The following is a 13,337-nucleotide window of genomic DNA, read 5'->3' as shown; positions in this document are numbered from 1 at the left end:
CACTCTACCAACAACAATGGCGACGCCGCTAACCTTCTAGTAAAACAATACTTTTGGACATTTCAACCGACTAGAACTAACTATATTGATAAAAGTTTCATCTACAACTCCAGAGGACTTTCAGAAATGGAAATGAGAATTGACTTGGTGTACGGGAAACTGCAGCACCCAAACAAAATACTTCTCCTGGTCTGGATATGAGGGAAGCAACTTCAATCTTGGCAACACCGCTTAGCGTGATTATTAGGTTTGGAGCTTCACGAGTTCACTTAATCGGCGAACGAGAACAAGACTCAGTGACCAAAGACCAGTAATCCAGCTATTGACGCGTCCCAGCCCCGCTATCTAGAATAAGTCCAAGCTTGGTATGGAAAATTTATTCTGCAAACAGCTAGAAAACGAGCAAGCCTACAAACACAATTTGAAACGTATATATACAAATGTATGTAATCGATATTTTCATAGTAAAATGTTCTTAAACATGACTCATTAAGTTTACCAATCGACAGGCATTCAAATATTTAATCGATAAGTTCGTCAATTGACTGCTATTTAATCATTTAGTCGATAAGTTCATCCACTGACTTCTATTCAAATATTTAAACATTTAATCGATATGATAAAGTTACAAATATGAATTTTGGGGATATACCGTCCCCACCAGTGATGCTCCCACATTCATTAGGCCGAGGAGTATTACTGGAAAATCGGAAGCTGGCTCACATCACACTAATTTTCAAAGGAGGTCGATGTAGAGAAACTTCAGACCACCAACCGGTTGCACTTTTCTCTATATCCTCGAAACTTACGGAGTTCCTGATATGTGACGGTATACAAGACTATTCGCTACCTATAAACTTCTTTTTACTCGAACAGCACGGTTTCAGAGAAGGTCACTCTTGTATAACTAACCTACTGGCCGCGTAGGACAGATGGACAACCATCCTTGGTCTCAGGGCGAAGGTTGACTTGACTTTTCAAAAGCCTTTGATAGGGTCAACCACATGTGTCTTATCACTAGGCTCAAAGGATTAGGTATCAAATCACCTCTGACTGATTGGTTCACTTCACATCTAAAAATGTGAAACTCTGGAGAAAAGTATGCAACGAAGAGGATAAACCGGTACCTCAGGAGGGTTTGACTCGACTTCACAGTTGGGCAGATGACAACAGACTCTCCTTTAACAAGTCAAAATATAAAGTAGTCCATGTTTCAGACTACGAAAACACTTAGGTAACTCCTCTCTAGAGGTATCCCGAGTTTAAAAAGATCTAATAGTGTTGATACCCTACGATTTGAAGCCTTTCGAGCAAACTCTGCATTGGTAACGTTGAAGGGTATTTTCGGCCAGTTTGATGGGAGAACGTTCCACACAATTTTCAACAGTTCTATTCATTTCCATTTAAAGTGCGGAAACATAGTGTTTCCCCCTCGCTCCAAAAGAATAAGGACACATTGGGACGTATCCAACGGCCAGCCATGAAATCAGCTCAGGATCTCAAATTCAAGTCTGATGGAAAACGCCTCCAATCACCGAACCCCCACTCACTAGTGTACAGGCTTCTTTGAGGTGACATTCTAATGACTTATAGTATGCTAAACAATTCTGAGCATCCCCTTTAGCACCACTTAAACCTAGTCCCAATACAAACCTTAGGGGTAACACCTAGAAACTGAAGACGCAACATGGAAGAACGGTAAGTATGCGCATCTCATGCTCCTTTAGGGTAGTCAAGTGCTAAGATTCGTTTCCAGACGAACTAGTTCAAGGTACTTCTCGAGAACTCTCCGAGAGAAAACTTGACATATTCTAAAGGATCAAGGACAGTATCTCACTATAATTTACCTAATTCCCTTCTCTTTTACCGTTAAATATTCCTAGGGTCTTACCTGGAGGCATCGGTGATTCACTGCTTCTAGATATGGAAGCCCATTAAACGAAAGATTCTTCTATTCCGTCCAGAACCATTTGAACTATTTGAAACATTTAATGTCAAGATATGAAAAGCAGTAAAAAATGCAGGTGATGGTTAAGAGATTCAAAATGACCCGGAGAAATTATCTGAACGGCCTAGAATTCAACAGTTGCCAAGTGAGAGACCACCATTGACACTAAGATATTGCCTACTGTATCTTTTGGCGGAAAATTCGTTCTGTGTTCAAGGTATGTATAGTAATATCCCTATAAAAGCCACTGTTCCTTTGATATTTTATTCTGGCGTCCAGTCAAACCATAATCAAGCTAAATCTTATATGCTGTTAGAAGTTTAAGCCGTCTGACAAATGTGAGTAACTGAATGTTTTATTTACGGATATTCTGGTCCAGTGAAGGTGGAAGTCTTTAACGATGAGTACTGTCTACCTCGTGGATAAACTAGAAACCCACTCAAAAATGTTGGTATGTAGTAGCGCTAGTAAGCTATTAGTCCATAAATTTGACGTTTCTAAGATATGCTTAGATATTTCTGTAGTGCTTTCGCTCATATTTTTTTTAATGCTTTTGAGGCCTAAAATGAGCTTCAACCTAATATTCGTTACAATGGTGCACAAACCATATCATCTTTTGCTTTGTGGAACGCATTCACATAGCAATTAAGAATAGGAAGTCAGAACTGTGTGAGACTATAATTTGTGGACAACCTTTAAGTGGCTCTAAGAAGACCTTGAGAATGTCCATCTACATGCTGAGGTTAAATGAGGGTTATAAACCAGTGTGAGGAATTAGGATCAATATTTACAGTTGATAAATGGGGTTAGAAATTAGATTTAGGGTTTTCTTCACGAACTTACATCGGCTATAATGTCAGAACTCTGTTTAGCTACATGAATAAATTAGTTTCGCGCCAAAATTCAAGACCTGTTACTGTAAATCTAATTGTTCCGTCCATAGATTATAGTCTCGTCTGATTCCGCTCTCTTATCTTTTCACTTTGAGTGTTGATTTTGTTTCGTACTCATGATTTCTGCTCCTTAGAAGCGTAAATGGCTTGAGTCCACAAAGGCATGTTCATACTTTTAGTTTTAGAGGCTCAGTGTATGTTAATCGCACTTTACTTAGTCTTTATGAGAGTTTACCTTGAAACTACTTCAAGATTTCACCAGCTAGGGATGTTGGAAAGACGGTTTGTGCAGAAAACCAAACTGTATTTTGTACTTTGAATATGTAATGTAGAACTCCATGATAATACTACGTAGTACCTGGCACTTGTAAACCAGTTAGATTTGTCGTGCTACATTAAAACAGTAAAATATAATTAGTAAGACAAGCCATAAAATAGAAGTGATGTGTCCATAATGGTGGAAAAGACTAGGTATGGTATGATTTCTCTCTAAACATCATTTTTTCCAAGAACTGAGTATTAATCAGTAGTTTAGCCTTCTGTTACCAGTTCAATTATTAAAAGCATATGTACTTATGGCTAATTTTCTTGTCGTCCTTACTTGATATGAAATCTGAGCAAAGAAAGAGGTACTCATCACAAGTCGAAAACGGTTCCATGATTTCACAACTTGTTAAAAAATATTACGAGGTCATAAACTGGCTTTATCGTAAACTTCATTTGGTTTTGATAAGCCAAGCCCGTCCAAGCTTCCAAACATAGTAATGAATAATACCAGAGAAGTGAGCCTTGCATTAATAGAAATTATCGCCTCGGTGATTTTTTAAGTCACACTAAAGTGGTCGTTACCCAGTCAATTATTTTTTTATCACATGTGACTGTATTTGTTTTCCACTATAAACACAAGTTAACGTATGGGAATTTAGTACCACAAAAGCAGGACGTCGGGTAATATTGTATTTATTCTAATGACTACGTATTTTCGTGGCTTATGATCAAAAACATAGTTATCGTGCTGTTATAATGCCGCGAATCCCGCCTATTTTCAACAATCCTATTGTAAATCAAGACAATTTATGTAAAAACCTTGAAAATCTTAGGTTGTAATGCTTTGCATTTTACAGAAGTAATTGTTCCTACAATGGATCTCGTCAAAGCAGAAATAGCGAGGCAACGTGAGAAGCTAGTTAACAGCGGATTGGTATGTATAAAAATCCTGGTTTTCGTCGTAATTTAGATGAAGTGTGATAAAAAGTTCTTTAAGCGTTCACTGTTAAAACAAAAGGAAGAAGAGGAATATTTCAGCAAATCCAAGCGCATTAAAGAACAAGCGAACAACAATGAGGATTATAATTTTAGAATTAAAGTGTGTGTCCATTTCCGAGTGGATAATGTTTTTGATAGACAGAGGAGGAGGATCTCTTGTTGAAAAAGTTCGAAGAAAGAAGTCGGGAAGAAAGAGAAAAAGGGAAGCTTATGCCTCGTAAAGAAGTAATTTCGTGTGTTCTTCTGAAACTTCGTTTTTAGGTTATTCGTCTTCTAAGGGAACGTAATCAACCCATACGATTATTCGGTGAAAGTGACTATGACACTTTCCAACGGTTGAAAAGGGTTCAACTTTTAGAACCTGAATCAAAAGGATTGCGCAATGATCTAATTGCAGCATTAGATAAGGTAGTTTATTAGAACTCCTATTATTGTTGTTAGTTAGATGACGCTGAGGATGAAGAGTTTTATACCTCAGGTCGTGGAAAATCAGCTTCTGAATCTCAGTCCGTTGATAGCTCATCAACTTCTACCCTGGATGTAAAAACAAAAGAAAATGTATTAACAGAAGACGAACTTGAGAAGATAAAGATAGATTTAGCCCGTTATGTCACAATGAAAGAGGGTACTGCTACTGATGACGCAACGACTGCGGTTGTTACTATTAGTAAACTCGCCCCAGATATTGTATGTACCAATGATTTTGACGAGGGGTTTCATGATCAAGTGATCGATCATACCCTTCGCTATTTGAAGGTGAGCTTCTCAATCTTTAATAACCGCATATTTGCCAAAATATTTTTATCAGTTTGAATTATGTTTTACTAGTGATAAATCCATTGTACTTTAAAAACTTAATTACAATGAATCCAATCTTATGGCATGCAGGGTATGGTGAAATGTCCAAGCGTAACTTTACCAGATCCCTTATTGTTTATGGTTTTGAGTTTTTATGACTCCTTTCCATGGTGAACATATGGTTGTGAATTTTACCTTGTAGTGAATAAGTGAAAATCACTTTCGCCATGTTAATTCGTCGGCTACAATGTGCTTGAGATAGTGTTTCTTCGTGAACCAAATTGAGCATTATTCGTATGTTGTTAGTTCAAATTCCAATGTTATTAAAAATAAGTGATAAATGAAAATATTGGTCAAAGTAACAGGTCAGTTGTTGGAACTAATTATGAAGCGAAATTAATGAAAAACACTGAATTTATGGATGGCTCTTATTCACTCAAGACACCCCCGTCAAGATTTACTCCAAGTTTTCTGACTTCAAGTTTAAAAATGCGGTAAATGGCTTTTCGTTATCAAGTTAGTTTATCCAACCAGAACACAGCACACACAAAACAAGCCCTTAGGTACCCTGAAGGTTTCACTTGTAACGAAACAAAGCTTGTGATCATATTACTGCTGGTCAGATTATGTGATAAATAGAGACCAAAAAATAGCTGACATACTGTTTTCGCTCTCTGAGATACAGCAGTGACAAATATGTCAGATTTTATTGGTAATGTGGGTTCAATATATGAAAGAAATAAAAGAAAACGAAGAAAAATACAAGGAAAGCTAGAATTGTTAATGTTTTACGAATGTCAACACAGAGGTAGCTGTCGTAACAGATAGATAACTGACCAATATCCGAAGTCCCAAATTAATTGCACGTTCAATAACCTGCTGATTTCACTGCGTGGAAATCGTACGTTACACAATTTGTAGTCAGTTTCATCTTGTAAGTTTTTACATAAGAAAGTTGTTACAGACAAACTGCTAACATGTATTCACAGGAGTAAAACGACTAGTCGGTGTTTAAATGATCTTTATATCATGAATATAGATTCTAACCTTGTTTAACATAAATATCCAGATGCTAGGGATTCTACAGGAGTTTATTTATTTAATCTATGTAATTATTTATTTTACATTGATAGTATGCAGTCTCTAGTATTTCTTTTAGTTGCTCAAGTGTGGATGTCGCTTCAGTAAATGATTAATGAGTTTGATAACTAGTCGTTAATACCATGTGTCCTGTGTTTTCAACAATCATTATAGAAATAGTTTCTTCCCATTCTTCACAGCTTATCATGAAAAGTAAGCTGGTTAACTGTAGAAACTGATGGTATACAATACGATTGGATAGTGATTGACTATTAATTCTTGTAATCATTCGTAAAAGCATTTCAGGTTGAGATTTAGATTACAAATCGTTCTGATTATATGACGACAGTGAACCACCAGATCTGGGTCCAGGAGTAGCCTAAGTTTTATGGTTATGGATGTGACTGGGGAGTTTTTGCTGACTCAGTTGCACAAAAATAAATAACTTTGTTTCCACTCATTTCCATTTTGTTTGTGCCCTAATGCCTTTTGTTTTTGTAACTTCACGAACTGTTACAAGTTTAAATGTACAGTTGTAAGTTTTTGTGTCCTACCAAATAAATCTATATCTTTCTGTCTTTTCCATTTATGTCAAGTCGTATATACCCGCCTGTTTTTTAGTAGTAAATTGCATTGTGTCTGGTTAAAGAAGACCCAACTGCATATAATTCGTTGCGAGTTCCTATTCTTGCTCAGTTACTAGATGCCATTTACTGGTCTACAACAATGATCATATGCCAAGCATTCCACGGTCAGTAAATATATATGCATGCTGAAGTCACTGGTTGTCTTAAATCTGTTTAAAAATTTAGTTTAGTTAAGTATGAGGATATCACTTTTAGCCGAATTAACCATATTTAGTAACAGTAAGATTTGGTTAATAACGAGTTGGTTCACAATGCGATCTTTTCTTGATTATAAAAGCAAGTGATAATCTCCCTATTCCTTATAATTTTTTTGTAAAGGATTATTTGTACGAACTTTCTCATTTTTGCATAGTTATTCAATGACATGATAGTTTGTTACACTGCAAGCTGATTTTTTTTTCGGTTAGTTCCTCTTGTCAAAATGGGGTCATGCTTTGAATACTAGAACTAAAGAAGAAAAACTATCTTATTCTGGAAAAATGGCTAGCGCAACATATACCCAAACAGTAGAGTATATTAAACCACTTCTTCGTACACTTCAGAATAATGTAAGTCAATTCATTCATTAACAGTATCACATTCATTTTAGCGTTGCAAAGATGATATTTTGAATTCTTTGGTTAAAATCATGGTTTTGATGATTGATCGGAACTACCTAAAGGTTAGTTGGGCTGTCTTTCTGCTTTTTATGTTTTATGAAATAGATAGGCAATTATTAAGTGTTTTTTCTGGATTGTGATGAAATAAACTAATATCGGGTCGATATATCAGCATACTAGTGTTTTTCCTTCTTACTGAATAATCATTGATCTTGATCACACTAATTCCATAAAATAACTTTTACTCCATGTCATTATTTCATTTCCTCAGGTTTCATCCACTTGTATGATATTTCATCGCGACTGTTGCTGCTACCTTGACGTGGTGGTCGGGCTTGCCTATCATGATGACTCAACTGAGTTATACTGGCTAAAACGCATGTATCTTTAGGTCTTATCATGTCAGCCAGGTTGGTTGGAGAACTGTAAGACTATAAGCAACAACTAAAGGTCCGAGGTTGAAGTCATACTGGTGACTGTGGAAGGATTCGACAGCAGTGAGGTGTTTACCTCGGACAACCGGCATCTCCAACACTGCTCTCTTCCCACAACGGAAGGAGGGGTTAGATAAGGTCGATTCTAGAAATGTCACACCTCACCTTACCCCACGGATTTCCGTCTCCGGCAGTGAGGCTATTAGAAGTGTGGAGCTAACTCGCCACTAATTCAGCTTCTTTCTCAAATCCCTCAAGAATAAATGTCCTCCCACGATTTGTGCAATCGGGAAGTGACGACCACACTCATGCTTCTATCAGCATCCAAGATCATCTTGTTGACGATTGAATCGCTCTCTCACCTCTTAATAGTTCTTCTATCTCCGTGACTAGCCCCTTTGATTGATCTGTATCACCACGCGCCACCAGTGTGAATGATTTGAGTTAACGAAATATTATTTCCAGTTTTTTGAAACCACGCTCGAAACTGCATGTTGGAGCTTTTAATGTTCGAACCTTGTGTCAGACAGGAACACAGGCTTGTTTAAATAGAACTCAAGAACCTCGCGTCATCGATATGTGCTGCGTTTCCAAAATGCGGATACAAGATCCACGTACAGTGTTGTAACGGTAGGATTGCTCGTCTACACGGATGGGACGTTAATTTGCCTCAGACGAATATCTACACTAGATTCCCTCTCAGCGTCTGTTTTATAGGACTTTAACACAACTCAGACCAAGAACACGCGATAAGCTTGACTAGAACGCGAATATATTTCCATGCCAAAAACTGACAGCAATCCTTCATCAATCACAGTAATAATAAGGGTAATAGAATATATAACTCATCTAGTACCTGTCAGACTATCTACTAGTCTGACTAAGCAAACAACCAGTCATTACCATCCTCGCCCACACATCATATGGTCATTCATTTGACCTCACCTTGCCAATATAAAGGACTGGCATGACTTACTCTTCAGTATCTGGAGACCCCAATGCTACTTCCCATGGCTTCGTAGGTGCAGATATGGCATTAAGTTCAAAAGCGGAACACGTTAAATGTAGGCCGATAAAAAACCTACGTAATGATCGTTAGCAGTGGTGAGTAGCGAATGCAGAAGAGATGGGAAAGTCAGCAGTGATAGGTAAAAGTAGACAACTGTTCAGAATTATGAAGGAAACAAGTATTTAGATGTGGTTGTTGGTGAAACTGTCTCGGAAAATATGGGACTATTATTCACTCTCAATCCAGGAGCTTGAACTGATGGTCGGAACTCTTTACGGAATAGTTTAACTGGCCTTCAACCACATCTCAGTTACTTCAGGATCGACTTGCGTCATCGTCTGAATGAGTGATAGAGACTGAAGTAGTTGAACACGTAAACCGCTTCACTTATCTTGGGAGTTTCATGAGTACTGATGGTCTGGTGTCTGACAAAATCTCGACATGGAGTAAGAAGGCTCGATTGGTTTTCTCCGACTTGCATCACATGTGGCGTAGGTGAGAGATCCGTCTTTCAAAAGAGGGAAGTTTACTGCGCAGCAGTTTGCTCTGTTCTACTTAATGGATGTGAAACATGGCCATTAATATTAGAGGATATTCGTTGGTTACTGGTGTTCAATCGTAGGTGCCTACGAGGCATTGGCGGAGTATTTCGGGACCACGGAGTAAGCAATGCCTGCGTTAGGAATACAGTACTAGTTAAAGATGAGAAATCGATTGATGAGGCAGTAAATCTTTATCAACTGAGGTGGTTGGGATGTGTCACGTATGCCCAACCACCTCTTACCTCGACAGGCGATATTTTCGATTGTAGGAGCATGCTGGAAGAAAGCTAGGGGCCACCAAACCAAAATCTGGTGTAACCACTGATACTGTTACTACCTCTACTATTCTGGGATTCGTCCTGACAGTCATAACTCCGTGTGCTAATGGGGTATGGCAACTTGAACCCGTGTAAATACGTACAAGTTCCACCTAGTGACTTGCTGATTATGTTTTACAAGATGGTAGGAGACATCTATTTAACAGTAATCTGTTCCCAATATATATGGTACAGTTGAAGCATTGTGTATAATTGAATTATTTTGATTGTGTAATGGTGAAGATTATCACATCATTCAAAACTTACAGCTTATTATCATTTACATTTTTATTTCATAAACTAATAATTGCCACATTAATACATTTGTGACTAAATATCTGTAAGTATTCCCAATTCGTATGGTTTTGAAATGACATTCATCATGATACGTTGACCCGTTCTTGCTTGTTAAAAATAATGATAATTATATTCACCTTATCACATACCATAAGTTTGGTCACAGTTAAGAATTCTTAGTTTATTGCGTGCAGTACTGCAACATAGTCTTCGCCTGTATTTGTTTAACTCGCAAATATTCAAGTAAATATGCAAAAGACATTTTCAACGGTTGCCATCCTTCGATCGTATTCATCCACGAACTTTATGATCAGTTTAGGTCTTATGGAATTTTTTCATCGCATTCTAGATTCGGCAGATGAGTTCCAGTGTATTCGGGCCTCGTCCCTACAAAGTACAGGCAGTTAAAAAGTACCAACCACCGTGATGGTTTCGCCTGAATTCCACTGCATTTAGCTTCATGATAGGTTGTAAGCTTTTTACAGGAGCGATTAGTTCCATTGGGTAGTTAAAATACATAATTATCTAGATAAATCTAAAACAAGAAAGTAGTTGTCTCTGATTTGATCAGGTTGCTAAAAAACCTATAAAGCTTACTAACTTCATAATCCATGTACGATGGGTGTCTACTATTGTTAGTTTTCAGTGGTAACCAATGTTTTGATTTCTAGACAGACTATTCAGCCTATTATGCCCAATAATATACTTCATCTCTTTTTATCCTTTTAAAATATGTTTTATTTACGTTACCGTGTGTTGTTCATCACAGTATTAATCCAAATTATTCAACTAATCCCCATATATTTTCCAAAACCAGGCTTGGACGAATTTTCTCTATGAAGAGAAGAATGTCCGTATGATGATTATTACTCGGATTTATCTGTTTTCTTTTGTAGGCCAATGATGCTTATTTAGAATTAGCAATTGGTAATGCTCCTTGGCCGTTAGGTGTGACAAATCATGGTATTCACTCACGTACTGCGCAAGAAAAAATCTATGCCAAAAACGTAGCACACGTTCTGAACGATGAAACACAACGTAAATATATTCAAGCTATAAAAAGACTAATGACACAATGCCAAAAGTTTTTCCCATCAGACCCTTCAAAATCTGTAAATTACATGGGCACTGTGGGGTAATTTACTATATTTCAAGTTCCACTCTTTCATTCAAAACACATTAGTGTACATAAACTGATTTTTTACTTAGTAAAGTTGTTTACTGCATGTAAATATTACTGGTATAAATTTTGGAGAAATCTTAATATTCCTGTTCAGACTACGTCACGTAGTTCTTCTATAACAGCTTTGATTGCTTGAAAGTCTTTTATATTATGGTGCTATATATTGTTGATGGATAAGTAGACAGTTTTTATAAATCTGGAAGCTTGATATGATTATCCACCTAATTGCTCAAACTCCATTATGAAGAGTTCGAAACATATTATAACTAGAAAAGCCATTGTGTGGTGAAATTTAGAACCAATAGCATCCCGAGTAATTAGTCCATTTTATTTTCATTCTAGGCATTTGCAAGATAAAAATATATTTAACTTCTATTGCTGTGGTCAATCCACCACCACCATCAATAATTTCTCTATAACCTATTTCTGAGCAAGATCCCAGAGAGTTTTGTTTTACAAATACATTAAAAGAGTAATCCAGGTATGTAAACAGAAAAAATGTTTCGTTAACTGATCATTCTTCTAACTGAACGCTAGATTCGGTTCCTAAGCTCTTCTAGAAACCCCCAGGTTAATTCTACACAGCGACTTGATCACGAGAGAAAAGGCGCGAAATATGGAAGAAACACTTTGCTCCAAAGGTTTGTTTATGTACAGAAAATCTAAGGTATTTGTAGTATTTTATATGGCCTTGGGCTTCCGGAAGTTTCTGGAACGCTAATAAACATAGTAGCAGTATAGGTAATCATCCTCAACAATGAGAATGGCCTATGACGAGCTAGAACAGAATTTTCATGGAGCAAGAACAGGAAAAAGATCTTGACACATACTACTGGGAACATTCATACAATCGTTGTAATGAGTATTATTGAAGTGACTGCCGTAACCACTTTCAGTAGACACTCCAAAAATAACAAGATAGCAGTTAACTGAACATTGAACTTGGTTATTGTTGAGGAGACCCAGAAAAATCCTCGAGAAAAGCCAGGAAAGGTGCTGAAAACGCTGAGAAGCATCTTATCCAATCAGGGTTCAATAAAAGTTTTGCCGGAAATGTCTAGAACGTAGAAAGTCACATAGTGCGTTTCTGGCTGGATGATGACGTAGTATGTTCTTCGGTCTTCCTTCGCTCCGTTTCCCTTCACGACTCCCTTGTGATGCAATTTGGTGATTTCCTCAATGCACACCCAATCCACTTTCAACATCTTTTTCTAATTTCCTCTTCAGATAGAACCTGGTTTGTTCTCTCCCACAGTAGACTGTTGCTGATGGTATCCGGTCAACGGACGCTGATTATCTTGCGTAGACAACTGTTTACAAATACTTGTATCTTTTTGATAATGGTTGTAGTAGTTCTTCACGTCTCAGCTTCATACACTAGGACTGCCTTGACGTTCTTATTGAAGATTCTGACTTCGATATTGGTTGAAAGTTGTTTTGAGTTCCATATGTTCTTCAATTGAAGGGATGAGGTTCTTACTTTGCCAATTCTCTCATTTACGTCTGCATTTGAACCTCCTCGTTCATCGGTGCTGCTTCCCAGATACGTAAATGTTTCCACATCTTCCAGAGATTCTCAACCAAGTGAGGTTGAGTTGGTGTTCTCTGTGTTATATTTAAGGATCCTGCTTTTCCCCTTGTGTACGATGAGGCCTACTGATGCAGAGGCTGCTGCCACACTAGTTGTCTCCATCTGCATTTGTTCTTGTGCATAGGACAGAAGAACCAGGTCATCTACGAAATCCAAATCGTCTAGTTCCACCCAACTTGTCCATTTTATTCCGTGCTTCCCACCTGATGTCGAGCTCTTCACAATCCAGTCAACTACCAGAAGAAAGAGGAAGGGAGGCAGCAAGCAGCCTTTTCTGACTTCGTTCCTCACTTGGAATGCATTTGTCAGCTGTCCTCCATGCACCACATTGCAGTGTAGTCCGTCGTATGAATTCCGGGTGATGTTGACGATCTTCTCGGGTTCACCATAATGTCGTAGGTGTTTCCATAAGGTTCTCCTATCCACACTGTCAAATGTTTTCTCATAATCAAGGAAGTTGATGTATAGTGACGAATTCCATTCAATTGATTGTTCGACGATGACCCGTAGTGACGCGATTTGGTCTGTGCACGGCCGATCCTCACAGAATCCAGTCTGTTGATCTCGAAGTTGGGTGTCTACTGAATCTTTTATATGGTCCAGTAACACTGTTGGGAATCTTTCCTGGTACTGATAGTAGTGTGGTTCCTCTGTAGTTCTCACATCTGCTCAGATCTCCTTTGTTTGGTATCTTGATGAGATATCCTTTCTAGTCTGTCAGCACTTGTTGTTC

At 37.8% G+C, this 13,337-nt stretch overlaps 1 protein-coding gene across 1 annotated transcript; it reads left to right on the top strand.

Annotated features, from left to right (window-relative positions):
* The first annotated feature begins 1,641 nt into the window (after positions 1–1,641).
* On the top strand, positions 1,642–11,356 carry PRPF18 (Pre-mRNA-splicing factor 18). Its single transcript, XM_051211245.1, has 10 exons — positions 1,642–1,698; positions 1,738–2,165; positions 3,966–4,042; positions 4,085–4,207; positions 4,246–4,332; positions 4,369–4,515; positions 4,549–4,863; positions 7,040–7,180; positions 7,222–7,293; positions 10,727–11,356. Exons 3-10 carry the CDS (start codon positions 3,983–3,985, stop codon positions 10,967–10,969), a joined length of 1,188 nt encoding a protein of 395 aa, XP_051071283.1. The 5' UTR covers positions 1,642–1,698; positions 1,738–2,165; positions 3,966–3,982; the 3' UTR covers positions 10,970–11,356.
* The last annotated feature ends 1,981 nt before the right edge of the window (positions 11,357–13,337 follow it).

Source organism: Schistosoma haematobium, chromosome ZW (assembly GCF_000699445.3).
Source record: "Schistosoma haematobium chromosome ZW, whole genome shotgun sequence".
Taxonomy (NCBI): Eukaryota; Metazoa; Platyhelminthes; class Trematoda; order Strigeidida; family Schistosomatidae; genus Schistosoma; species Schistosoma haematobium.
The sequence above is the reverse complement of the archived record's forward strand: the minus strand, read 5'-3'. Positions and strand labels throughout refer to the sequence as shown.